This window comes from Phaseolus vulgaris, chromosome 6 (genome assembly GCF_051622355.1).
Source record: "Phaseolus vulgaris cultivar YP4 chromosome 6, ASM5162235v1, whole genome shotgun sequence".
NCBI classification, from domain to species: Eukaryota; Viridiplantae; Streptophyta; class Magnoliopsida; order Fabales; family Fabaceae; genus Phaseolus; species Phaseolus vulgaris.
The window spans coordinates 10,629,017-10,656,940 of NC_143503.1; the positions used below are offsets into that span (position 1 = coordinate 10,629,017).

The 27,924-nt window shown below is 45.9% G+C and overlaps 1 protein-coding gene across 1 annotated transcript; it reads right to left on the bottom strand.

Moving 5' to 3' along the window:
- On the bottom strand, positions 1-24,575 carry LOC150026630 (uncharacterized). The gene is made up of 5 exons (XM_090303818.1): positions 24,430-24,575; positions 3,313-3,956; positions 3,072-3,150; positions 2,209-2,636; positions 1-200 (listed from the first exon to the last, which is right to left on the bottom strand). Exons 1-5 carry the CDS (start codon positions 24,573-24,575, stop codon positions 1-3), a joined length of 1,497 nt encoding a protein of 498 aa, XP_090159944.1.
- Positions 24,576-27,924: the final 3,349 nt, after the last annotated feature.

Sequence of the window (27,924 nt, forward strand, 5' to 3'; positions counted from 1 at the left end):
CTACATGTAAAGTCCATTGGGGAGTGTAAGCCTCGGTGGGAGGCTAAGTTCAGCTGCAAAATCAGTTAATGCTTGAGATTTAATTGCCCCCCTTGGCTGATATTGAATCTGAAACTTGGACAATTCCACTACCCATCTAATCATTTGTCCGGCCAAATCAGGCTTGGCCAGAATTTTCATAATCAGGTGATCGGTCTTGACTATTATGCGATGATTTTGAAAATGCATTTCCATTTTGATGTGATTCCAATAGCCACATAGAACAAGATTCTTGACACTTTGAGGAATCACCTTGAGCTGGAAAATATAGAGGCACTTTCTTAGAAGTTGGATCATGGTTCTAAGTCAAGAACTCACCAATAACAAGTACCAATTCCCAAACTCATTTGGTTGAACCAAATATTGTCAAATTGAATCAACAAAGGAAACATAAAATGAATTGACCGAACAGAATTATGCAAGAACACATAAGAACCGAACATAAAAGGAATTGAAAACAAAAACAGAACACATGTGCTGGAAAATGGAATAGCCGAACCAAAACATGCTCAAGAACACAAGACAACAAGAGTAATTGAAAGAGAAGAACGGAAGGAGAAGAGAATGCTCATGAAGATGGAAGATAGGTTGGATGATCACGCCACTAGAAGTATGGATGCTCCTAGATGAGTGTGGAAGCCGCCACTTGAGGAAACCATGGTCCTTCAAGATAAGACTAGAGTAGAAGCTCAAAAGCTCTCCAAATGCTCACTCCAATTTTGAGTATAGTTTCTTTAGATGAATTCAAATCTGAATTTTACAAGGAAGGCACCTCTATTTATAGCCTAAGGTGCTGAAAAAGAAAGCTAAAAACAAATCAAAATTCCCTCCAAAACCATCTAGAACCGGCGCTAAAAATGCAAGGCAAGGAAGGTGTGATCCTTTCCTTCACTTTGGCACCCCCTATTCTACTCCTACACCTATCTACTAATACACCCCCTAAAGCTCCTAACTAAAACCTAAAAGATGCTATAACAAAAGAGGTTTCTAAGGTTTCCCTCTAAGCACCTTCAACTAAAGACACTACAAAAAGAGAAAATAAATGTCCTCTAGCTCCCAAGGCTTTGAACATGCTTCTTGTAATCCTTTGAGGTGGACTTTGACCTCCATGGGCGTCCTCCATTTGTGCCTCCACCTCTTCTTGAGCTTGATGAGTGGTCTCCATGTTCTCTTGGGCTTGATCTCCATCATACTCCCCGAGTTGGAGAGAATTCGACCACGAATTCTGGAGACCTACAGAAAAAGGAGTTAGATCGCTGACATTAAAAGTATGACTACCTAAGAATGTATCAGGCATATCTAACTCATAAGCATTGTCATTAATCCTCTTGAGGACTTGGAAAGGTCCATCCCCTCGAGGCATTAGTTTGGACTTTCTTTGAGTAGGAAAACGATCCTTCCTCAAGTGAAGCCAAACCCAATCGCCCTCATCAAACAACAATGCTTTTCTCCTTTTATTGGCAAGTTCAGCATACTTGCCAACCTTCTTCTCAATTCTCTTCTTGATGTCTTTATGCAAAGTTTTCACAAAAGAAGCCTTTTCATCCCCATCTTTGCACAAGACATCTTCAAGAAGGGGAATAGGAAGAAGATCAAGAGGTGTTAGGGGATTAAACCCATAGACCACCTCAAAAGGAGAATGGGAGGTGGTAGAATTTACTACTCGGTTATATGCAAACTCAACATGGGGTAGTAAATTCTCCCACACTCTAGGATTCCCCGAAATAAAGCATCTCAATAGTTAGCCCAAAGTTCTATTCACCACCTCGGTTTGACCATCAGTTTGTGGGTGGCAAGTGGTAGAAAATAAAAGCTTAGTTCCAAGCTTGCCCCATAAGGTCTTCCAAAAGTGACTCAAGAACTTAGGATCTCTATCGGACACTATAGACCTAGGAATCCCATGCAAGCGAACCACTTCTTGGAAGAAGAGGTTTGCAATGTGGCATGCATCATCCACTTTGTGGCAAGGAATAAAGTGAGCCATCTTTGAAAAACGATCCACTACCACAAAAATGGAGTCCTTTCCCTTTGATGTCTTGGGTAAGCCTAAGATGAAATCCATAGATATATCTACCCAAGGCATTGAAGGGATAGGAAGAGGAGTATAAAGACCATGGGGATGCATTTTAGATTTAGCTTTGCGGCAAGCTATGCATTTATCACACAAACTATGAACATGTTTATGCATATGAGGCCAAAAGAAATGTTCATGCAACACATCCAAAGTTTTAGCAACCCCAAAATGTCCCATTAAGCCCCCCTCATGAGCTTCTCTAACAAGAGATAATCTAATAGAGCATTGGGGAACACAAAGACGTTTTCCTTTAAAAAGAAAGCCATCTTGAATAAAAAAGTCTTTGTGTCCTCCCTTAAGACACTCTTGATAGAGGAGAGAAAAATCAAGGTCATCATGATAAAGTTCCTTAATGTGATCAAAACCAAGATATTGAGATGTTAAAAGATTTAGCAAGGTGTATCTTCTAGAAAGAGCATCCGCCACAATATTTATTTTGCCTTGCTTGTGTTTGATCACATAAGGAAATTGCTCAATGAATTCCACCCACTTAGCATGCCTCTTGTTAAGTTTGTTTTGGTTTTTCAAATATTTAAGAGATTCATGATCACTATGTATCACAAACTCTTTGGGAAAAAGATAGTGTTGCCAAGTAAACAAAGCCCTAACAAGTGCATATAATTCCTTATCATAGGTGGAATAGTTGAGATGACTTCCCTTCAATTTCTCACTAAAATAGGCTATGGGGTGGCCCTCTTGTAGGAGAACAGCCCCAATGCCTATGCTTGAAGCATCACACTCAATCTCAAATGTCTTAGTGAAATTAGGAAGGGCCAAGATGGGAGCATTAGTCAATTTTTCTTTCAAAGTATCAAAAGCATTTTGTTGTGCTTCTCCCCAATGAAAGACCACATCCTTTTTCACTATGTCATTGAGTGGTGCGGCAATGGTACCAAAGTTTGGGACAAATCTTCTATAGAAAGAAGCAAGCCCATGAAAACTTCGGACCTCATTCAAAGATTTCGGTGTAGGCCAATTTTGAATGGCCACCACCTTTGTTTTGTCCACATGGACCCCTTTACAACTCACAACAAACCCTAGGAATTCTATATGATCAAGAGCAAACATACATTTAGCAAGGTTAGCATACAAATGTTCCTTCCTAAGGGTTTCCAAAACTTGCCTAACATGCAACCTATGGTCATTCAAAGATAAGCTATAAATGAGAATGTCATCAAAGTAAACCACAACAAACTTACCAATGAAAGGTCTAAGAACATGATGCATGAGGCGCATGAAGGTACTTGGTGCATTAGTTAAACCAAAAGGCATAACTAACCACTCATATAAACCAAAGTTGGTCTTAAAAGCCGTCTTCCATTCATCACCCGGTTTGATACGGATTTGATTGTAGCCGCTTTTAAGATCAATCTTTGAAAAGATTTTAGAACCATGTAATTCATCCAACAAATCATCTAGTCTAGGTATGGGATGCCTATACTTAATGGTGATGTTATTTATGGCCCTACAATCCGAACACATTCGCCATGTGCCATCCTTTTTTGGCACTAAGATGATAGGCATAGCACAAGGACTCATGCTATCTTGCACCCACCCTTTCTCAATCAAAGCCTCAACTTGTTGGCGAATTTCCTTGGTTTCACTTGGATTGGTCCTATATGCGGGACGATTTGGTAAAGAAGAGCCCGGTATCAAATCAATTTGGTGCTCAATCCCTCTCAAAGGTGGAAGTCCATTTGGAGGATCTTGAAACACATCTTTGAACTCTTCTACCAAATTTCCCAAGCAATGAGGACTATCAACAAGTGATTCTATGCTAAGAGTTCTAGGGATGGCTAAAAAAAGAGGATGATGAGCCACTATTTCCCTTTCAATGTCACGCCTAGACACAAGGAGTGTAGGCTTAGAACTCTTATCTTTTTTATCTTTTTTATCTTTTGCACTCTCCCTCTTTTTCTTCATGATAACTTGGTCCTCATGGACTTCTCTTGGAGAGAGAGATTTTAAAGTAACCTTGTGACCATGGAATTCAAAAGATAATTTGTTGGTAAAGCCATCATGTAAAACTTTTCTATCAAATTGCCAAGGCCTTCCCAAAAGAACATGAGTGGCTTCCATGGGCACAACATCACATAATACCTCATCTTTGTATTTTCCAATGGAGAAATGGATGAGGACTTGTTTATTAACAATTATTTCTCCTACTTCACTAAGCCATTGTAACTTGTAGGGCTTTGTATGAGAGATAGTAGGCAATCCAAGCTTATCTACTACTCTTGTACTAGCCACATTTGCACAACTACCCCCATCCACTATCAAGGAACAAATGTTGTTTTGAATAAGACATCTTGTATGGAAAATATTTTCCCTTTGACTTTCATCAAAAGGTTGTGAAACTTGTCCAAGAAGTCTTCTCACAACTAACAAGTCCCCTTCAAGTGGACATTCGCTCTCTTCCTCACTAGATGTATGAGAATGCAATGAATGCTTTGGAGAATCCGAATCATGCTCACTAACTACAATGCCCTCATGCATGTACATACTTCGTTTGGAAGGACAATTTGCAGCAATATGACCATAACCCATACATTTAAAGCATTTAGTGTTAGATGTTCTAGTGGGAGACTTAGGTCTAGAGGTTGATGGCTTAGATTCCTTGGGTTTGAAAGAAGAATCTTTGGAAGGATGTTTAGAAAAAGAAGTTTTGTTTCTCCAAGACTTGGAGTAGTATCCATCATTGGAAGCATTTTTAAAAGAGTTTTTCTTAGCAAGTTGGGCTTCCACCTTCATTGCAAGATGAACTAAAGAGCCCAATGATGAATACTCTTGTAACTCAACAATGTCTTGGATATCCTTCCTAAGACCACTCACAAACCTAGCAACCATGGCTTCTTCACTTTCTTCTAATTCAATTTTAAGTACAAGCGTCTCAAGCTCCTTATAATATTCATCCACATTTAGCGTGCCTTGTTGAAACCGTTGGAGTCTCAACATGAGGTCTTTCCTAAAATGTGGGGGCACAAACCTAGCGCGCATATGATCCTTTAAAGAGTTCCAAGAGTCCACGGGAGGACCCTTGTGATAGATAATGTCCTTTACAATCCCATGCCACCATTTCATGGCATAATCACTAAACTCTAGGGTGGCTAGCTTGAGCTTATGCTCATCTTGGATCTCATGGATCTCAAAAATTTGTTCACACTTAGCCTCCCAATCTAAATACACATTTGGATCACTAGAACCATTAAAACAAGGTAGTTTGACCGAAGGAAGCTTGGACTTTGCATCATGGTAGAAGCCATTGCCGTAGTGAATTCTTTCCCCTTGGTGATGATGTCTTTGTCCATGGACTTGGGGTGGAGGTCTCCTCCTCCTATGCTCATCTTCACGGCCAACATCATTTGAAGAAGCTCTTGAAGATGGTCTATGAGAATGATGTCCATCATGGATAGAAGGAGATTGTCTAGTTTGTTGGACCTCCATCTTTTGCATTTTTTCCTCCAACCTTCTAATTGTTCTTTGAGCTTCATGTAATTCACCAAGAATTGAAGCTTTGGAAGGAGAATTCTGCTTGTAGGATGCATCACTTGAAAATCCAGCCATTTGTAATTAAAAAAAAAACAGCAAACACACAAAACAGCAAACAAGTTAAAAAAAAATAAAATTAGCAAAAACAGTGAGCTATAATGAAACTGCCGAAGTGAACTTAAGGCTGAAAAAAGATATCACTCTCAAAGAAATAATGTTCTTGCTCCAATCTGATCTTGAGGCCTTGGAATCCTCAAATGAAATATGTCAAAGCAAGCACACCAATCTTAAGAGCAAACCACCACAAAACCAAAGAAACAATAAAGACAAACAAGAAAAGGTATAAGCAAGGAAAGGTAATTGCAAAAGGAAAACTATATGTAAGACAAACTCAAAGAATAAGAATGAAAGACAATCAAGAAAATAAAGAACTCAATGAGAAAAGTAGGCACACAAAAGAATACCTAAGGAAAAGCACTAGAGTAGATGAAGAAAACAAAAAATTTAGCTACTGGAAATTTTTTTTTTTTTTTATGCAAACTGTGTTTGATATTCACTGATTTAACTGGAACGTTGTAGAGCGAACTGGATTATGAAATTTATACCACAGAAACTTCAAGATGTTAACTCAAAAATGGCACTGGAATCAATTAAAAACAGTAAGCCAATTGAGAGAAATAAATTTTTTAAAATCACTGCCAGATTACCGTATTTTTTTCGGCAGGAATGTACACTTTTTTTATTTTATTTATCATTTTTTGTGTACTTCATATTTTTGAATGATTCTTTTTTCTATTCCTTTCTAACACTTTGAATATCTCAAATCCAGAATTTCAGAATTTTACAGTACGTAAATCAGTTGCAATAAGGAAAAACAGTAAGCACTCTTTTCAGAAACAGAGGAATCCTAATAGGAATAAAAAACAGAATGATGAACTAGCAAAGACATAATAGAAAATGATGTATTGGAACTTGTATAGGTCTAGAATACAAGTGTTCCGTCCGGTTGACCGGGACGTCTTCGTGCGTGGCCTCAATCGTCAGCTAAGGACTCCTTCCCACTGAATGTCTGCAAAAAAGAGGACAAAGAGGCGCCCTAGCGGCCGTTTGCACTCCGACGCTCAAGTCAGCCAGCAAGAAACACCAAAAACTGTCCACCCACGTATCTGAGCACCGCGTGTGGCACTCTGAAGGGTGGTAAAGGAACTGTGTATATGTGTGTGTGTTGTCTCCTTCAGGCAAAAATATTCTCCAGTCACTTGTACGTAATCCTAAAGCACGGGCAAGCAACCAGAGAGTTTCTCGTCAATTTGCCAAAGGTTCCAACCCTTTTTCCGACATTCTCAACGCTATTTAACTGCCCCCAGCATTTAAAGCGCCTTAAAGCGCTTTTAAAATCGAACGTAACGCGCTCATTAAAGCGCTTAATTATGAAACGTAGCGCATTTAAGACGTTGAAACGCTTGGGAGCCATAATAGTACCTGAATGCCAAAAAGGGAAACTGTATTGAATATCTTTAATTACCTGGCACCTGACTAGAGGGTGTTTCTATTCCGGCATTGCTGTCATACACGTGGAGGGCCTCACGACGCCTTGACCCCATCTGGGGGCGTTTCTGCCCATCTGGGGACGTTTCTACGTGTGGGTCCTCCTGCTTGGGAGTGCTACTGCGCTAGGGGTGGCTTTTTGGGTGCCAACTCATGCCCCCAAGTATCTAGCCACTTACTCTGAGAGCGTATCTGCCTTCCTCTCACACCCTGCACCCGGTTATCCTGGGCGTGACCTTCCTCTTGGGTCGTATCTGTCCCGAAGGCGTCTCTGGGGCGGCAGGGGTACTTCGCGAGTCAGGCTGCCCTTCACTGGTACTATTACTATGGCCTTGGAGCCACCTTTTCCTTCTCTTTATCACTTTCCCGAGATATCGGGACCTGAGGCTTTCCCACGACGTCGCTCCCTCCATGGTCTTTCCTACCCATGGGTATCGGGGAACCACACCGTGATTGCCTTGCTTTTACACTGTTTAATCTGGCGACGCCCTCACCTGGGCGACGCCTTCACCTAGGCGACGCCTTCACCTAGGCGACGCCTTCCTCTAGGCGACGCCTTCGCTTAGGCGACGCCTTGCCTTAGAGACGTCTTGTCCTGCCTTGGCGACGCTTCCTCTTGGCGTCTCTACCTCTGGGCGACACCTCGAGCTGACTTTGACTTTCCAGTTGTTGACTTTGACCTTGACTTAGTCAACGCCCTGATACGGGACGGTACACAAGCCCCCCAGTCTTAAGCCGAAGACTTGTCTTCAGCGCAAAGACTAAAGCCTTGCCCCCGCCATCCACGTGCTTTCTTGATGACGTGTCATTCTCTGCTGACTCAGCAAATTTTCGAATTACTGACGCGACATTATCTGAACCACGGGGGTATTCTTAATGACCGATTGGACATTCCCTGCAATGGGGATGATTACACCTTTTGGGCTACCCTTTATCGCGCGCCACGTGGCCCATCGCGCGGACCTCCTTTAGAGACCTTCGCGCTTCTCTTTGAGCAATTGATCCTCTGACGCGTGGCACGATCCCACGGCCCTAGGTTAGCGCCTCTTGAGTTGCGAAATGTAACGTTTAAGTTACTCCAAACCCCGCGCTCACCCTACTGTTACATTCATTCGCTCTGCAACTCCGCACTGTTCATCGCCTTCGAAAACCTTTTTCTCTGCAACTGCGATTCTCTCCTCCCTGTGCCCTTCTGCTGCCTCCATTCCAATAGCAAAGGTACGATCTCGGATACTCACGACCTTTTCCCTTCATCGCATTAGATTGATTTATTGAACTGCCTGGGACTGTTGTTATTCACGTATTACTGCATTTCTCCGCTTCTTCTTCCTCCTCTGATTTTTCTCGCGTGGGTGACGCTTCCTGGGGTTCTTTCCCCTTCTTGCCATGGCTAAACTTGCTAAACCCTCTTTCCTCTCTTCTTTCTCCAGCTATCTATTTTCACCATGACGCGCGCGAACGCGGAGCCTGATTCTTCCCCTACGACCCCCAAGTCCAACTACAAAGCCTTCTACCCCTGGGCCTCCGATGAGCTCCTGAGTGAATGCACCAGCCTGACTTCTTTCCAGGACCTGGAAGCTCACCGGGGGGATCCCCATTTGTACAGCTTTAACGCCTTCTGCCGCACACACGACGCCCACATATCCGTCCGTCCCGGCAGGCCTGGGGAACCTGTTTGTTTGGACGACAGACCTAGAAAGGGGAAACCCTTCTTCTTCCTGTACCAGACCGTGTTCAAGCGCGTAGGAGTGCGTCTCCCGTTCACTCCCTCTGAACGGGAGCTTCTTACTGAAATCAACACTGCCCCCGCCCAGCTTCATCCCAACAGCTGGGCATTTGTGAGGGGCTTTCAAATTCTTTGTGGATACTTGGGCATTCCTCCTTCCGTAGATGTCTTCCTGCATTTTTTTGAGGTGAAAAAACAGGGGAAAAGCTTCTGGGTAAGCTTTTCCGGGATCGCTGGCAGGATCCTCCTCTCCCTCTTCCAGAATTCTTACAAGAACTGGAAAGGGAAGTTCTTCAGGGTGTGCTGCGCCAAGCATGATCCAACAGCTTTGGATGGCTTCCCCCTTTACTGGACGGAACGCCCCAAATTGCTCAGGGCCAAAACCTTGGAAGAGCTATCCCCCGCCGATAGGGAGGTAAGCAAAGCCTTGGCGGGGTTGGGGATCGTCTTTGATACCTTGAAGCTGGTCGCTAGCGAGTACAATGCCCACGCCCTGACCACCTATTTTGGTAAGGGGCTCTCCCCTCATCTTTCTTGCTATGAACAGCCTGCTATCGATCGTTTGTTTCCCCATACTATTATGCTTGTTTTACACTTGTACCATGTTACTTGCATTTCGCGTCTCTTCGCGTATCGTGAATTTGCATAGCTGTTTTAGTACTAATCCTTGCCGTTTGGTCTGCCTTGGTGTAGGATCGGTGATGGGTGTTTCCAAAAGAACGATGTTGGCGAAAGCACTGAAGGAGGCTCGTGCCGCCAAGGCAGGCGCCTCCTCCAGCCCTACTGCCAATCCGATTCTCTCGCCGGCTCCGACACCGCCGCCGCCAGTCACTGCTGAGGGTGCTTCTAGCCCATCTCCGACGTCTCCACCTGGCTCTGACGTGCTTCCAACTCCCAACTCTCCTTCGCCTATCGCCGCTGTGCCCCTAGCTGCGGCCTCGTCACCGGCTCCAACCCCCCTCGACAAAGGAAAAAGGGTTTTGGAGATTCTGTCAGATGATGAGGAATCAGAAGGCGTGGCACCCTTCAAGAGGAGAAAATCCGCGCGGGTTCCTCTTTTGGTAGAGACGCCGCCGCAGGGAGGGAACCCCTTTATGGACAACCCTCCAAGCGCAACCTCACTCCCTCCTATGATTCTCCAAGAGGAAAGGGGCGAAGGTGCTGAATCTGCGTCGCCTCTTCCGCCGCCAGAAACCACTGCTTCCCCAGCTCCCGATGCTGCCGCCCCCGACTTCATTGCCATCCCCCCTCCAATCATGCATCTGATGAGGGGTTTAAGTGGCGGGACTATGCCGGAAGGTACCGACAGGAGGGAAGGTATGCCTTTCTATCTGGGGGCCTTCTTGGCGGTGGCTCTTGAATGGCGCTCCCAGGCCAGAAACGCTGTCTTGCAAACCCAAACCCTCCAGGCCTTGGAAACGAAAGCAACCACCCTGGAGGAGGAGATGAAGGCCCTGGGACGCCAGAACGAGGCTTATTGTTCCTCTCTGAACCAAGCACAAGAGTCCAGGGCAGAAGCTGAGAGGAAATTGGCAGAGGCCTTGGAGCTCCAGGCTGACTTCTACGCCCGTGAAGTTGCTCTCCAAGTACAGGTAGCGGGTCTTCAGGAATTGGTCAAAGCAGACGCGGAAACCCAAAAGGACCTGAAGGACCGCTGCTGTGAACAAACTGCCAAGGTGGAACGAATAGAGGAGGAAATGGCCACGCAGGCCAAAGCTATGGGCCTTCTCCGAGTTGACTACGACGAGTTGCAGGTCGAGGTTAGCCGGCTTCGTATGGAGAAAGAGGCTTTGGAGAAACAGGTGGCCTCCGGAGACGCCGCCATTGAGGAGCTGGAGAAGGAGAAAACGTCCCTTATCCAGGAGATGGCGGGCACCTTCGAGGAGGGGTTCCAAGAAGCCCTGTCCCAGGCGTCCTGCGAGAATCCCGGCGTCAACCTTTCAAACTGCGACCCCACACACCACGTAGTCGACGGGAAGGTCGTGCCCATGGATTTGAACGATTGAACTGCTGCCCCTCATCCGCCACCTTCCTCTTCAAGCTTAACTCTTCATTCTTTTACCTTCGCTTTTTAATTTCATCTGCCAAAAACTTGTAATTCTTTGAACTATCCACACTCTTGTTATTGATTCGGGACACTCGCATGGTTGTCCTTATTTTATTTTATTTTTTTTTACATACGACTCCGCCTATGCGATCTCGTTCTCATCTCTTCCCTTCGTACGCTTTACTTATTTTATCTGTATCCCGCCCGTTTCTCACACTTCATTGGGCGGTTTGGTACGATGAGGTAAGGTCGCTCGCCAACCCTTACGCCCATGGAGAGGCTCACTGAGTGGCGCCGTATCGTCCACGGGACGACTCTGATACCGAAAGGCTCTTTCTTTGATCTTTTAGCACTCGGCGCCCACGCCTAAGGAGAGGCCTGCCAAAGCAGCACCGTATCGTCCCCGGGTGTCTAAAACGCTGAGAGCTGTGGGGTGTTTGTTCCCTCCATGGTCTTTCCTGCCCATAGGTATCGGGGAACACCCCGCCAGTGACTCGCTGGCGCTTGACGGTCTCGTCTCCCTCCACAGTCTTTCCTACTTGTGGGTATCGGGGAGGCGACGCCTGCAACTACTTTGCCTTTCTCTGATTTTCTCTCCCTCCTCAGTCTTTCCTACCTGTGGGTATCGGGGAGGTAATGCCAGTCGGTATTTGGGTTGGCGACGCCCGCGACTTCTCGTCTGTCGTCGCCCTTTACGTCTTTCCTGGCAACGCCTCGGGCGTTACCTATACTTCAACATTGACTTTAATTCTTGCCTTGGTCAACGCCTAATAACAGCGAAGAGCCCAAGGCTTTGCCTGTGCCATCCACGTGGCGCTCCTTGTACAGCTGATGGGACCTTCTGTCATTCAACTTGATCCACGTGGCGCTGCTTACATGGTCGGTGGGGTATCTAGTCATTTCATTTTCTGACTCCTGCTGTACCCCTGGCTCATTTTCGACGGCGCATCGTACCACTGGATATTCTGCTGATACGACGTTTTCTGATTTAAACCAGTGGTGCCAGCGTCATCCTTTCACCTTCTGCCACGTGTATCAATCGCACGGTGCATCCGTTCGCGTCGTTTGGCGCTCTAACCGCTTTATTTAACTCTTCAAACTCTGGAACTATCTTCACCATTTTCTCACTCTTCATAACCTACTTGCGTTCTTTCTTCTTGCACCCTTTCTTCTTGCACCCCTTCTTCTTGCACCCTTTCTTCTCTGTCGAAGGGCTGTTCTAACTGCTCCCCTCGCTTAACTCTTGCATTTCCAGCCATCTTGATCTTGTTAAAGAATGTCTTCTCACGATGCTTCCTCCAGGGTCCGTCCCAAAGACTTGTACCCTTGGGCCTCGAGTGAACTTCTTGATGAGTGTTCATGCTTGCTCTCCATTAGAGCCGTACGGGAACACAAAGGGGAGTTGTGTTCTTACGACCATCGGGCCTTCGCGAGGAGGCACGATGACGACATTGCTGTGCTCCCTTGCACTCTGGGGGAGCCAGTGTGTGGCGACGGACGAGCGAACGACGGGGTCCCTTTCTTTTACTTTTACCAGGTGGTGTTCAAGACCATCGGGGTGCGCTTACCCTTCTCCCGGTTCGAGAAGGAACTGCTGAGGGAGATCAGCGTGGCTCCAGCCCAGTTATATCCCAACAGCTGGGCCTTTGTCAAAGCCTTCGATGTCCTCTTTGGGTTTCTGGGTTGTGCACCCTCGGTTGACCTCTTTCTTCACTTTTTTGAGGTGAAGAGACAAAGACACAACCTCTGGGTAACTCTCAGCAATGTTCCCGGAAGAGTTCTCTTCACACCCTTCCAAAGCTCGTTCACGGGGTGGAAAGGCCGGTTCTTCAAGATCTGCTGTACTGATCTTGTTCCCGACGCCCTCGATGGGTTTCCGCTGTACTGGGTGAGAGAGGAAAAGGCCCTCAAAGCCAAACCCCTCAAGAATCTGGTTCCAAGTGATCAAATAGCTTGCCGGATTCTTGCTGAGGCGGGAGGTTTTGACTCCGCTACGGTGATCAGCTTGGAGTTCAATGCCAGGACTCTTGAGAAGTACATAAGTAAGGACCACTGCCTTAAGCAACTTCGACCTTCGTTACTTTCTAGCTGTGCCTGTCATTCTTCATGGTGTCTCTAACACATCTTTTCCCCTTGTGCAGGTTCGAAAATAAGCCAAGAAAAGAGGACACGACTTACTCGAGCGCTGCGGGCTGGGAAAGGGGCTTCGCCTTCCTCCAGCGATGACTCTGATGCGCGCTGAGAAGCGGCCTGTTTGTGTTTTTGCATTTTGTACTGAACATTGCTTGTAACAACAATTTTCCAATATCATAATTCTTTACAATGCCACTTTACTTTTCATATGCCTCATATACCGTGCGACTTCCTTTCGTCTCGTTCTACCAACGATGCATGCTTTCACTTGGGCGACGCCTTCTTTCTGGGCGACGCCAGGACCTAGGCGACACCTTCTTCCTTGGCGACGCCATGGCCTAGGCGACGCATCACATTACTTCTAACAAGGGAAAATAATGGCTGAAAACCAAAGCACTTCTTTTTCTCAACTGGTTTTTCCATTTATTAGGGTGACCTCATTAAAAAACCCCCGAAAGGGAAAAAGAGCGTCCCCTTCAACTAAACTGTTACATGCTGCTTACATAAATCAACTGAAATAAAATTTTAAGTTGGCTGCATTCCAACTGCGCGGGATAGGGCCTCCATCTAAAGTCTCCAGGTTATACGAACCGTTGCCCTTAGCCTCAGCGACTCTGAAGGGCCCGGTCCACTTGGGGGATAGTTTATTCTCCAGCTCATAAGGGTGGGCTTTCCTCATCACCAGGTCGCCCACCTGAAACTGTCGTGGCTTTACTTTAGAGCTATATCGCCGCTCCACTCTTCTCTTCATCGCTTCAGCTTTTATTCTAGCTTCTTCCCTGGCCTCTTCTAGCAGATCCAAGTTTACCCGCCTCTCCTCATTGGATTCCTCCACCACAAAGTTTTGAAAACGCGGTGAGCTTTCGTGTATTTCTACTGGAATCATCGCGTCCGACCCGTACACCAAACTGAAAGGCGTCTCCATAGTGGAGGATTGGGGCGTGGTGTGGTATGCCCATACAATCCTTGGCACCTCTTCCGCCCATGCCCCTTTGGCCTTCTCTAACCTTCTTTTTAACCCCCTCAGCAGAACTCTGTTTGCTGACTCTACTTGTCCGTTGGTCTGGGGGTGTTCCACCGACGCGAACACTTGCTTGATTCCCACTTCCGCGCACAGATTTCTTAACTGCTGACTGGCGAATTGGGTCCCATTGTCAGATATCAGGCGCCTAGGCACGCCAAAGCGACACACGATGTTTCTCCACACAAAATGCTGTACCTTATGTGCGGTGATTTGTGCCACGGGCTCTGCCTCTATCCACTTGGTGAAGTGTTCGATGGCGACAATCAGATACTTCATCTGCCTGATTGCCAGTGGGAAAGGGCCCAGGATGTCAATACCCCATGTGTGGAAAGGCCACGGGCTGTATATGGACCGCAACTCTTCAGGCGGCGCCTTGTGCCAGTCGGCATGCTTTTGGCATTGCCTACACCGTTGAGCGTGCCGTGCGCAATCCTCTTTCACTGTTGGCCAGAAGAAACCTGCGCGTATTACCTTGGAGGCTAAGGATCTTCCTCCTACATGGCTTCCGCAGATGCCTTCGTGTAGCTCCGCCATTATCCTGGTGCACTCATCGCCACTGACGCATGTTAGGATAGGGTGAGTGAAACCGTGCCTGAACAGCACCCCATCCACCAAGGTATATCTTACGGCGTTCCTTTTGATTTTCTTACCCTCTTCAGGGTCCACTGGAAGGGCCCCATCCGCCAGATATCGTTTATAGGGCGTCATCCAGGTGTCTCCCGTGGACAGGACACAAACCTGCATCTGCTCTTCCTCAGACACACCCGCGTATATACTGATACGGGGCGCCCTCTGCGTATCTTGGGTTAATGAGGAATGACTCCTCGGCCTTCCCCTTGATGCATAAATCTGGAGGACATCCACCCTGTTGTCTTCCACGAATCGACGCGGAGCTTTGAGGGTCTCCTGGATCACTGTCCTCTGTCTACCCCCCTTGCCTGGGCTGGCCAGCTTTGCAAGCAGGTCAGCTCTGGCATTCTGCTCCCTCGGGACGTGTATTAACTCAAGAGCGTTGAACGCCCCTCTCAACAATTGGACGTATTTGAGATACGCCGCCATCTGTGGGTCCTTCGCCTGGAACCCACCCGACACCTGCCCTGTGACCAACTGGGAGTCGCTCTTCACCAGGAGATTCTGTGCGCCCATCTCCTTGGCCAAGAGCATTCCTGCAATCAAGGCTTCGTATTCTGCTTGGTTGTTACTTGCCTTGAAGGCAAAACGCAAGGCCTGCTCGATTAGTATGCCGTCGGGTCCTTCCAGCACTATTCCCGCACCACTCCCTTGTTGGTTTGAGGAACCATCAACCGAGAGCAGCCACTGTGAACCCGCTTCCACTTCTTGCTCACCTCCGGGCGAAAGTTCTGCTACAAAATCTGCATACACCTGCCCCTTAATGGATCCTCTAGGCTCGTACTGTATGTCGAATTCCGACAGTTCCACAGCCCAGCGTACCATTCTTCCTGCCACATCGGGCTTCTGCAGCACCTTCTGTATGGGGAGGTTGGTCATTACCACCACCGTGAAACTGTGAAAGTAATGACGGAGCCTCCTAGCCGAGAACACTACCGCCAGCGCCGCCTTCTCCAGCGCCTGGTACCTTGTCTCGGCTCCCTGTAAGGCTTTGCTTACAAAGTAGATGGGCTTCTGACTCTGGCCCTGCTCTTGTACCAACACAGAACTGATGGCCCTATCTGTTACAGTAAAATACAAACGGAGGGGCACGCCCGTTACCGGTTTGCAGAGAACCGGAGGCGTCGCCAGGTACTCCTTCAGTTTAACGAAAGCCGCTTCGCATTCCTCAGTCCATGCAAAGCGACTGTTTCTCTTGAGGCACTGGAAGTACGGGTGCCCCTTTTCTCCTCCAGCGGAAACAAACCTCGAGAGCGCCGCCATCCGCCCTGTCAACTGTTGAACCTCCTTTACCGATGTCGGACTCCGCATGGCAATAATGGCCGCACATTTGTCGGGGTTCGCCTCTATACCCCTCTCGGTGAGCAGAAAACCCAAGAATTTACCGGCCTCTACCCCAAAAACGCACTTCTCGGGGTTCAACTTGAGGCGGTACTTAGATATTGTGTTGAACAATTCCTCCAAGTCCGCCATGTGCTGCATCCTGTTCTGCGACGCCACCACCATGTCGTCCACATAGGCGTATACATTCCTCCCGAGCATTGGCGCCAAGACCTTATCCATTAACCTCTGGTACGTGGCGCCCGCATTTTTGAGTCCGAAAGGCATCACCTTATAGCAATAACTGCATGTTTCAGTCATGAACGCAGTTTTGCTCTCGTCCCTGGGGTGCATCTTGATTTGGTTATAACCTGAGAAGGCGTCTAGGAAGCTTAACACTTTGCTGCCAGACGCGCTGTCCACTAGGGCGTCAATGCTGGGCAGCGGATAGGAATCCTTTGGGCACGCCTTATTCAGGTCCGTGAAGTCAACGCACATTCTCCATTTCCCGTTTGCCTTCTTCACCAAAACGACATTGGCGAGCCACTCAGGGTACTGAATCTCCCTAATGTGGCCAGCACTCAGCAGCTTCTGCGTTTCGTCTTTCACCACCTGTTATCGCTCCTCATTGAATTTCCTCCTTCTTTGACGCACGGGGCGAACCGTGGCGTCCATGCTGAGGTGGTGGCACAGAAAATCGGGGTCGATGCCCGGCATGTCCGAGGCGGACCACGCGAAGGCATCCAGGTGGCGCGAAATCACTTCCGCCACCCCTTCCCGTTCTTCTGGATTTAGCGAGCTTCCTAACTTGAAAACTTTGCCGCCAATCTCCCTCTCTAGGATGTTGGTCGCGAGTTGCTCCTTATTATCCTCATCGGCGGGCGCCGCTTCTTCTACGGGCGCCGCCTCCTCCACGTGTGCTTCCTCCATTGGCGCATCTGCTTCGGGCATCGCCCTTTCTGCTATGGCCTCTTCGGGGGTCTGCCTAGCGGGCGTCGCCTCGATCATCGTTGCGTCCGCGCTCGGTGGACGTTCGTACACCATGAAAACGCCTCTCTTCGTCTTCAGGCTGTTTTCGTAGCATTTTCTTGCCTCCTCTTGGTCTGATCTGATGATTATCACCCGGCCACTGAGGTCCGGTAGCTTCATCTTCATGTGCCGGGTGGAGGATATTGCACTCAGACGGTTTAACGCCGGTCTGCCCAGCAAAATATTATAGGCAGAATTGGCGTTAACGACGAGGTACCGAATGCTCTCTGTTCGGGAGGCCTCTCCGTCCGTGAACGTAGTCCTCAACTCCAGGTACCCCCGGACCTCTATCTGGTTATCCCCGAACCCATACAAACATCCCGTATAGGGACTCAGTAGATCGGGGGACAGCCGTAACTTATTAAAAGTCGACAGAAACATGACGTCTGCCGAGCTTCCTTGATCAACAAGCACTCGGTGGACCTTTCTTCCAGCCGTGACGACCGAGATGACCACGGGATCGTTGTCATGGGGCACCACATCTCGGAGATCCCTTCTTGTGAACACAATATCTGACTCCCAGGGCTCCCCCGAGAGCCTCTCTTCGATTGAATTTACCCCCCTCGCGTATTTCTTCCGCTGGGAGGCGGTGGGTCTTCCGCCGGAAAAACCTCCAGCAATGGTGTGGACCTCGCCAAGCACAGGCATCTCGTGTGCTGGCTCATCCGTCGGCGACGGCAGGGTGGCGGTCGTGGTGGACTCTGCGACATAATCTTTCAAAAACCCAGTCCTCACCAGCTCATCTAGCTGGTAGCCCAACGACAGGCAATTATCAATTTGGTGCCCGAAAGCCTCGTGAAATTCGCACCAAGAGTCTTTACGGGGCCCTAGCACCTTGTCGGTCTTCGCCGGTCGCCTCAGCCTCTCGGCTATGTTGGGCACGGCGATCAAATCCTTCAACTCGACTACGAAGTTGTACCTCGCTGGTCTTGCTCTTTCTCTGGTGGGGCGTTCGCCTCCTGCGGGGCCCCGAGGCTGGGGTTTTCTGGCCTCGTAGGGGCGTCTCGCCTCTGGCTTCTTTCTCCCCGTCGTGGTCTCATTGACTCTAACGGGTTGAGCTCGCGCCGGTCCCCTTGGGCGTGAGGGCACGGTGCTGGTGCGCTTCACACATACCTCCCCTTCCGAAGCGATATGCTCCACCGCCCTACGCCGTAATTCTGCGAAAGTCCTAGGGCGATTTCGGATAATAGATTCTCCAAAGGGGCCTGGGCACACGCCTTTCACAAATGCGTACACGATCATAGGCTCCTCTGTTGTACCAACCTTCACGACCTGGGCCCCGAAGCGATTGATATACTCCTTCAGGGTCTCACCCTGATACTGCTTCACGTCAAACAGGTCGTAGGAGACCGGCGGCGGGGCCTTGTTGGCCAAATACTGTTCTCTGAATAACCGCGACAACTGGCGGAAAGATGTGATATGGCCCTCGGGGAGGCTGATGAACCAATCCATAGCCATCCCGGTCAGGGTGCTCATGAAGAGCTTGCACTTGGCGGCATCAGAACCGCCTATCAGGACCATCTGCGTGTGGAATGCCGCGAGGTGCGTCTCCGGGTCCTCCATCCCAGTGAAGATTACCTTGGGTCCCGCGAACGTGTTCGGGATTGCTGCGTCTAGGATCTCCTGCGAGAACGGAGTGGAAAACTCCCTTGGTGGGGAGTGGTTCTCCATCTCGTCATGCCCAGGCCGCCTCCTATCGTTTCTCAGGCCCTGGCGCAACTCCTCATTCGCACGGTGGAGCTCTTCGTTGCGCTCATGCGTGGCGTCAAGATCTGCCTGCATGCGCTCCTGCTCCATCTTCGAATCCGCCATGTCCTGCTGCAACCCCCTCATTATTTCCAGGACCTGCTGCATGGATAGGTCTGCGGGGGCTGCGCGCGCTGATCTTCGTCTGGTGGGGGCCATTATCACTCCAACCTCCTTCAGCACTACCGTAACCTGGTATATTTTCACGAACTTGTGATGGGACTGATGTTTTATATCGGCCCCACGGTGGGCGCCAAATGTTCCGTCCGGTTGACCGGGACGTCTTCGTGCGTGGCCTCAATCGTCAGCTAAGGACTCCTTCCCACTGAATGCCTGCAAAAAAGAGGACAAAGAGGCGCCCTAGCGGCCGTTTGCACTCCGACGCTCAAGTCAGCCAGCAAGAAACACCAAAAACTGTCCACCCACGTATCTGAGCACCGCGTGTGGCACTTTGAAGGGTGGTAAAGGAACTGTGTATATGTGTGTGTGTTGTCTCCTTCAGGCAAAAATATTCTCCAGTCACTTGTACGTAATCCTAAAGCACGGGCAAGCAACCAGAGAGTTTCTCGTCAATTTGCCAAAGGTTCCAACCCTTTTTCCGACATTCTTAGCGCTATTTAACTGCCCCCAGCATTTAAAGCGCCTTAAAGCGCTTTTAAAATCGAACGTAACGCGCTCATTAAAGCGCTTAATTATGAAACGTAGCGCATTTAAGACGTTGAAACGCTTGGGAGCCATAATAGTACCTGAATGCCAAAAAGGGAAACTGTATTGAATATCTTTAATTACCTGGCACCTGACTAGAGGGTGTTTCTATTCCGGCATTGCTGTCATACACGTGGAGGGCCTCACGACGCCTTGACCCCATCTGGGGGCGTTTCTGCCCATCTGGGGACGTTTCTACGTGTGGGTCCTCCTGCTTGGGAGTGCTACTGCGCTAGGGGTGGCTTTTTGGGTGCCAACTCATGCCCCCAAGTATCTAGCCACTTACTCTGAGAGCGTATCTGCCTTCCTCTCACACCCTGCACCCGGTTATCCTGGGCGTGACCTTCCTCTTGGGTCGTATCTGTCCCGAAGGCGTCTCTGGGGCGGCAGGGGTACTTCGCGAGTCAGGCTGCCCTTCACTGGTACTATTACTATGGCCTTGGAGCCACCTTTTCCTTCTCTTTATCACTTTCCCGAGATATCGGGACCTGAGGCTTTCCCACGACGTCGCTCCCTCCATGGTCTTTCCTACCCATGGGTATCGGGGAACCACACCGTGATTGCCTTGCTTTTACACTGTTTAATCTGGCGACGCCCTCACCTGGGCGACGCCTTCACCTAGGCGACGCCTTCACCTAGGCGACGCCTTCCTCTAGGTGACGCCTTCGCTTAGGCGACGCCTTGCCTTAGCGACGTCTTGTCCTGCCTTGGCGACGCTTCCTCTTGGCGTCTCTACCTCTGGGCGACACCTCGAGCTGACTTTGACTTTCCAGTTGTTGACTTTGACCTTGACTTAGTCAACGCCCTGATACGGGACGGTACAACAAGTATGAACTCAATTCTAAAAAAGAAAATGCACAAAGGATCAACATCAATTCAGAAAATTATATGACACCAAAGCAAGAAACAATCAAAACAATAAAAGTACTACTAGAAGTAATGACATATATGGAATAACATGACTAAGACAAAACTTGACATGATTCAAAAATTAAAAGACACAACACAAATTGTAACAAGTGAAAGGAAGCTTAAGGTAAACTCTAGGAAGGATAATGCCATTCCAAAAGAGCAACCATACTCATAAGAATTATGAGTGCCATAAACCTTTCCACAAACACTTGGAGCAAAAGAAAAACAGCAAGAATACTCAAATAAAATTCTAAAACAGAAACTTAAATTGCAAGAAAATAAAGAGCTCTTGAAATTAAAGTGCACACAACTCAACAATTAAACAAGAATGAACCTAAGACTCATGATACCACATGATGTGATTCCAATAGCCACATAGAACAAGATTCTTGACACTTTGAGGAATCACCTTGAGCTGGAAAATATAGAGGCACTTTCTTAGAAGTTGGATCATGGTTCTAAGTCAAGAACTCACCAATAACAAGTACCAATTCCCAAACTCATTTGGTTGAACCAAATATTGTCAAATTGAATCAACAAAGGAAACATAAAATGAATTGACCGAACAGAATTATGCAAGAACACATAAGAACCGAACATAAAAGGAATTGAAAACAAAAACAGAACACATGTGCTGGAAAATGGAATAGCCGAACCAAAACATGCTCAAGAACACAAGACAACAAGAGTAATTGAAAGAGAAGAACGGAAGGAGAAGAGAATGCTCATGAAGATGGAAGATAGGTTGGATGATCACGCCACTAGAAGTATGGATGCTCCTAGATGAGTGTGGAAGCCGCCACTTGAGGAAACCATGGTCCTTCAAGATAAGACTAGAGTAGAAGCTCAAAAGCTCTCCAAATGCTCACTCCAATTTTGAGTATAGTTTCTTTAGATGAATTCAAATCTGAATTTTACAAGGAAGGCACCTCTATTTATAGCCTAAGGTGCTGAAAAAGAAAGCTAAAAACAAATCAAAATTCCCTCCAAAACCATCTAGAACCGGCGCTAAAAATGCAAGGCAAGGAAGGTGTGATCCTTTCCTTCACTTTGGCACCCCCTATTCTACTCCTACACCTATCTACTAATACACCCCCTAAAGCTCCTAACTAAAACCTAAAAGATGCTATAACAAAAGAGGTTTCTAAGGTTTCCCTCTAAGCACCTTCAACTAAAGACACTACAAAAAGAGAAAATAAATGTCCTCTAGCTCCCAAGGCTTTGAACATGCTTCTTGTAATCCTTTGAGGTGGACTTTGACCTCCATGGGCGTCCTCCATTTGTGCCTCCACCTCTTCTTGAGCTTGATGAGTGGTCTCCATGTTCTCTTGGGCTTGATCTCCATCACATTTGGTAACAGACCTCCACGTCGTGTAGCACCTGGCTAACAAAGTAGATTGTTCGTTCTTCTTTCTCAACTTCTTGTACTAAGGCTGCACTGACCGCCTCCTCAGATACTACGAGATTTATTCTTATTAGCCCCTAAGTGTCCGATTTTTGAATGACTGGGGGCGCTGCTAATAAAGATTTTAAGTGAACAAATATTTCTTCACACTCATCTATCCATTTGAATTTGGCTGCTTTTTGCATGAGTTGAACGATAGGTTTGGTTTTTTCTGCCAGCTTTGGCACAAATCTGGAAGGAGCTGTAAGTCGGTCGATCAGCTTCTGAATTTCCTTCACATTTTCAAGGCTTCACATTTCAGTGATGACCTTGTTAGAATATATAGCCTTAAACAAGGGAGGGGATGAATTGTTTATGAAATATTTTCACAAACTTTGAAGGTATAATGAAGTTCAAAGCCAAATCACAGATGTAGAATTCCTGAAAGCAATAAATTAAAATTGTTTAAGTTGATTAACAGAAAATCAACCGGTTGTTTTTGTGATTCAATCGGTTGTTTATATCAGCTGAATTGAAAACAACTTAAAAACAAAAATTAAATGAGTTAAGGGTAAGAGACACTAGCGTAGAAATGCTAATCAAATGCGGCTATTTTACATTTACAAATGCGGCTATAGAGCCGCATTTGATCAACACGCAGTCTTAAATCAGAGAAATACAAATGCGGTTATAGAGCCGTATTTGTAAATGCGATTTACGAATGCGGTTATTTCAAATAACCGCATTTGTATATTCTTCTGAATTAGCAAAAAGGTTTTAGGGGTTTTAGTATATGATTTAAGAAGAGTGGAAGAGGACAAAGAGGAACAGCGGCAGCGGCGACGACAGCGGCGGCGGAAGCTGTGGCGGAGCCACGAGCCAATGGAAAGTACCTTCGATATGCAGCAATGGAAACCGAAACCCATTAAAAACGAAAGCAATAGGGAAAGCGAAAGTCATTAAAAGCAATGAAGTTCAATGCAGTTGCAATGGAAACGAAATACCTTCGAGTGCAGCAATGAGTTCGAAAACGAGAGAAAACGAAGAAGAGAGATGAGCGCAAAGAGAAAGAAACTACGAAACTGTTGAGGCGCGTAAAATTTTTAGGGTAAATTTGATTTACAAATGCGGTTATTTGAATAACCGCATTTGTAAATCAATCGCTTCAATTTACAAATGCGGTTATTCAAATAACCGCATTTGTAAATCAAGCGCTTCAATTTACAAATGCGGCTAAAAGTAATAACCGCATTTGTAAATCAAATTAATTTAAAAAATGCCACCGCGTTTTTTACGAATGCGTTTAAGTGCTGAGCCGCATTAAATAAGGAGCGCTCTTTTCTTATTTTTGTGCTACTGAGAAAAGCACACAAGCAATTTATACTGGTTCACTCTTATCCCAAGAGCTACATCCAGTCCCCAGAAACCACTGGGTATCTCTACTATGCAATCAAAATCCATATTACAAACAACCACACCAAAGAAGTGACCTTGAACACCTCAAGCACACACATTTCTCTTGGAAATCACACCACAGAACTTAGAACAACCTTTGATTCTGCACACACCAAAGAAGTGATCTTGAACACCCCAAGAACACACACTTCTCTTGGCAAACACACCACAGAATTCAGAACAACCTTTGATTCTGCATACACCTCCGTTATTCAGAAATACAAGAGATACAGAAAGGATTACACCTAATGAAGATCAAATCAAAAGATTACAGCAATCCTATTCATTTAAAGCAGGAGCCTATTCAGTTAGAAAACATTTAAAGTTGATTTGTAAACATAACAAAAATTCTGTTATGGATTTTCAACAAACAATCGGTTGAATCCTCGAAACAACCGATTAAATTGGTTTGACAGCAAAGTCAACCAAGTCAAATAGTTTCAAACCCTTTTTCAAAAACCTCTAAGTGATAAACAACCGATTGAAATGACAAAACAACAGGTTGTTTTTCCACTTTATGAAACAATATTTTCAAAAAGGTTTTGATTCCAAACTGTTTTAGATTCAAACAAAGAGTGGATTACACAATATTTTACCCAAAACCCACCCACACACACAGCAACTCCAGCCTTCCATCAAACACCCTGGATTTGGAGACATCAAAGCTTCAAGATCATCCTTGATCAACAATCTCCCCCTATTTGATGAAGACAAATCCCTGGTTGCTTGTGTTGATCTGTTTGAATCTGAACCTGTACCTTCAAAACAAAAACTATACAAACACAGAGCATATATAGTGGCAGGTTATCAAGGCACACTCACTAGTTTTCTGCATAATCAAACCAGCAGAAAAACCAGTTTAAAAAGTGCCCAAAACAGTGAGTTCAAGTGAGTGTAGCAGCAACAATGCAGTAGAATTAAACTTCAAATCGTAGTTTGTAGTAGCAGCATACATAACACATAAACCAACACTTTCTCCCCCTATTTGTCTTCACAAATAGAGTGAAGAAAGGGATAAATGCAGAATTAAGAAAGAGTTTGTGAATCAAGAATACCTAACTCATTTCTTAAAAAGACAAAACTTGTCCTTTGGCAAAGGTTTTTTGAAAATATCAACAAGTTTTCCTTTGGATTTGCTTTGAATCTTGCACATAGACACACGAAAAACATGATATCTGGCCTACTTGCTGTGAAGTAGAGTAAAGAACCAATCAACCCTCCATATTTGGTTTGATCTACCTCTTTTCCAGCCACATCAGCATCCATATAGCAACTTGATGGCATAGGTGTGCTAGCTTCTTTGCAACTTTTCATTTCAAACTTCTTGAGAATTTATTTGCAATACTTTGATTGACTTAGAAAAATCCCATCTTTGTATTGCTTGACCTGCAGTCCAAGAAAGAATGAAAGCTCCTCCATCATTGACATTTCAAACTCACCTTGCATGGCAACCACAAATTCTTCACACGAACTATCTTTGGTAGCACAAAAAATGATGTCATCAACATAGATTTGGACCAAGATAATTTCAGAATTTGACTACTTGATAAAGAGAGTCTTGTCAATCAACAACTCCAGCCTTCCATCAAACACCATGGATTTGTTGACATCAAAGCTTCAAGATCATCCTTGATTAACAAACCCTGCATTTTTCTGGATTTGCTTCTATGACAGATGAGTGAGCATGAAACCCAAAAACTTTTCTCCTTCCACCCCGAACACACAATTGACGGGGTTAAGCCACATACCATGGTCTCGGAGAGCTTTAAAGACTTCTTTTATATCTTGGATATGCTGTAAGCATGAATCAGATTTAACCACAATGTCATCTACATAAACCTCGATGTTTCGGTCGAGCATCCCCTTGAAGATATAATTCATCAATCTCTGGTAAGTTGCACCTACATTCTTGAGGTCGAACAACATGACCCCATAGTAGAAGTTGTCACAGTCAATCATGAATGTTGTTTTTTCCTTGTTTCTTGGGTGCATCTGGATTTCATTATATCCCGAGTATGCATCCAAAAAACTCAATATATGGTGACCAATTTCTCCATCAATTAGGCGATCAATGCTTGGTAAAGGATAAGAATCCTCCGAACAAGCTTTGTTGAGCTTCATGTAGTCAGTACACATCCTCTATTTACCATTTCATTTTTTAACCATCACTACATTGGCTAACCAATTGGTGTAATGTGCTTTCTGGATGAGACCGACTTTGACTAATTTACCAACTTCCTTACATGTTGCATTGTGCTTTTCTTCACCTATTTTTCTTTTCTTCTGGGCAACTGGTCTCGCTTCTTTATACACTGTAACACGATATGCAATGATCTTCAGACTCACCCTGGGCATATCTGAAGCTTTCCAGGGAAGCAAATCTGCTTTTTCAATTAATGTTTGACTTAGTAGTTTGTCGTCGGCCGACTTTAAAGAAGTCTTTATGTGTGTTGCATGTTCTTCATCACGTAGGGGTAACTAGCGAAGGTCTTCGGATGGTTCAATGTGAGGATCGTTTAGTTGAGGGTCAAGGTCGACCAATACAACCATATGTCTCTTCTTGAAGGCCTCATCTCTCGAGACGAATCTCTGGTTAGCGTTGTGGACCCTGGTGAGCGTCCTTTTCTCCCGCTTGACCGAACGCGTGGTGATGCTCTGTAAAGTCGAACGATTGGTTCAACTTTCAAGCTTACGACATAACACTCATGATAATATTTGGTCAACATGAAGGGTAACTATATCACCCGCAGCCGAGGGAAACTTCATGGCAAGGTGTGGTGTGGACACTATTGCTTTAAGGCAATTAATAGATGACTGGGTGAGCAATATAATATAGGAGGTATTTGCATTAACCCGAAGGTACCTGATCTTGATAGTTTTACAAAGATATCTACCTTCTCCAAATGTTGTGTACAAATAATTGTATCCTCGAGTGTCCACCCATTCTCCCAAAAAACCTACTATGGTCGTCGTAGGGCTGAATTTCTTACTATTGAATCCTCATCTTTTTGAAAGTTTTCCCATATAAAATGTCGACCGAAGTGTCTTGATCTACCAAAACCTTGGTAATGGTAAAATTTTCAATCTCTACCATGATGACCATAGGGTCATCTTGGGCCGGATCAATAGCAAGACAATCATCATTTGTAAAAAGAAATTGAGGGATCCTCGGTCGATCATTGATAGTAGTTGAATGGACTGATTGAATATCCCGAAAGTGCTTCTTGCAAGCAGAACTAGAACATCCTCCAAATGCAAATCCTTCCGCAATTGTATTTATTTCTCTACCAACACTTTGTCTCTATCGGCTTTTGGGACTTTTACTTCTTAGTGAGGGATACCGATAATGACGGTGTGATCACCCTTCTTTTCAGCTACAACCACCTAGTGGAAATCCTCCGACCATGCCGAGGGTATGGTTCTCTTCGTTCTTTGGAAAGGTACCTTTCTCTTTGTGAAGATCGGTTCGAGCTTTTATTTTCCATTTGAACATAGGTGACCAACTTGAACGAATTCTTCTACCCTGTCTTTCAAAGCCTGCACTCTTCGATTGTGTGTCCGAAATTGCGATGATATTGACATTGTTTTGACATGTCTTCATTTCTCGGACTCTGCAAATTTTTCAATGTCGGGATCAGGTCGACATGCAAAACTTCATCCATGATTTTATCCCTATCATCATTTAATGGGGTATAAGTATGAAATCGAGGACCTCGATTCTCTCTGATTTTTTTAGGCCGTCCAGGTATGTGTCGGGTACCCCGATCTTTCTCCTTTCCCTTGTCTCCTCCATTATCGGCTCAGGCATTCTTGTGAAAATCACGTAGCTCTTAAATTTGCATAAACTTGGTTGCTCAATTTTGCAATTCATCCAAATTTTTTGCTGCTTTCTTTATGAAGCTAACAATGAGTTGTCCAGGTTGGAGAGCCAAGATCTATGGCTATCTTTGCCATGAGGTTTCTGATGCTTAGAGATATTTTGCTAAACCTCTACATGAATGCTCGTAAGGGCTCCCCCTTCTCTTGTCTGATATTGAGAAAGGCTATAAACGACATATGGTGTGGTCGCCTCATTGCGTACTGAGTGTTAAACTTTGCCAACAGAGCTTTGAAACTGTCCACCGAGTTGAGAGGAAGTTCAGTAAACTAATTTGAGTGTCGCCTCTTTGAAAGAAGTGGGCTATATTGCCTTATTCATTATGTAGAGGTTCATTTGTGCTTTGTAGATGTTCACGTGTTCATCCGAAACTGTAGAACCATCATAGAGTTTGATGTTGAGTCTCTTCCATTTGGAAGGGAATTGTGCCTCCATGATCTCATCAGTGAAAGGGTGTCCCTTTGGATCATCATCATCGTGAACTATTTGAGTGAGTTCGGTTTGCTGTCGGGATGCTTGTTGAGTATGTGTCCGAATGATTGCTCATTTCTCCTGGTTGTCGGTATGATCATTTGAACCAGATTGCTCTCTTCACTCAAATTCGTCAAGTCGTCATTTCAAATCCTCATTTTGTTCTTTAAGGAAGCACATTTCTTTTTCATTATTCTATCGATCCTTGATGCCTTTCTGGCGCATCTCCACCATTTTCTTTTGGAGTGTTTGGAATATAGCGATCTGTTCTGTAGTAATTCGATCATTGTTTGCCGTACTCCTTGTTTAAACCAT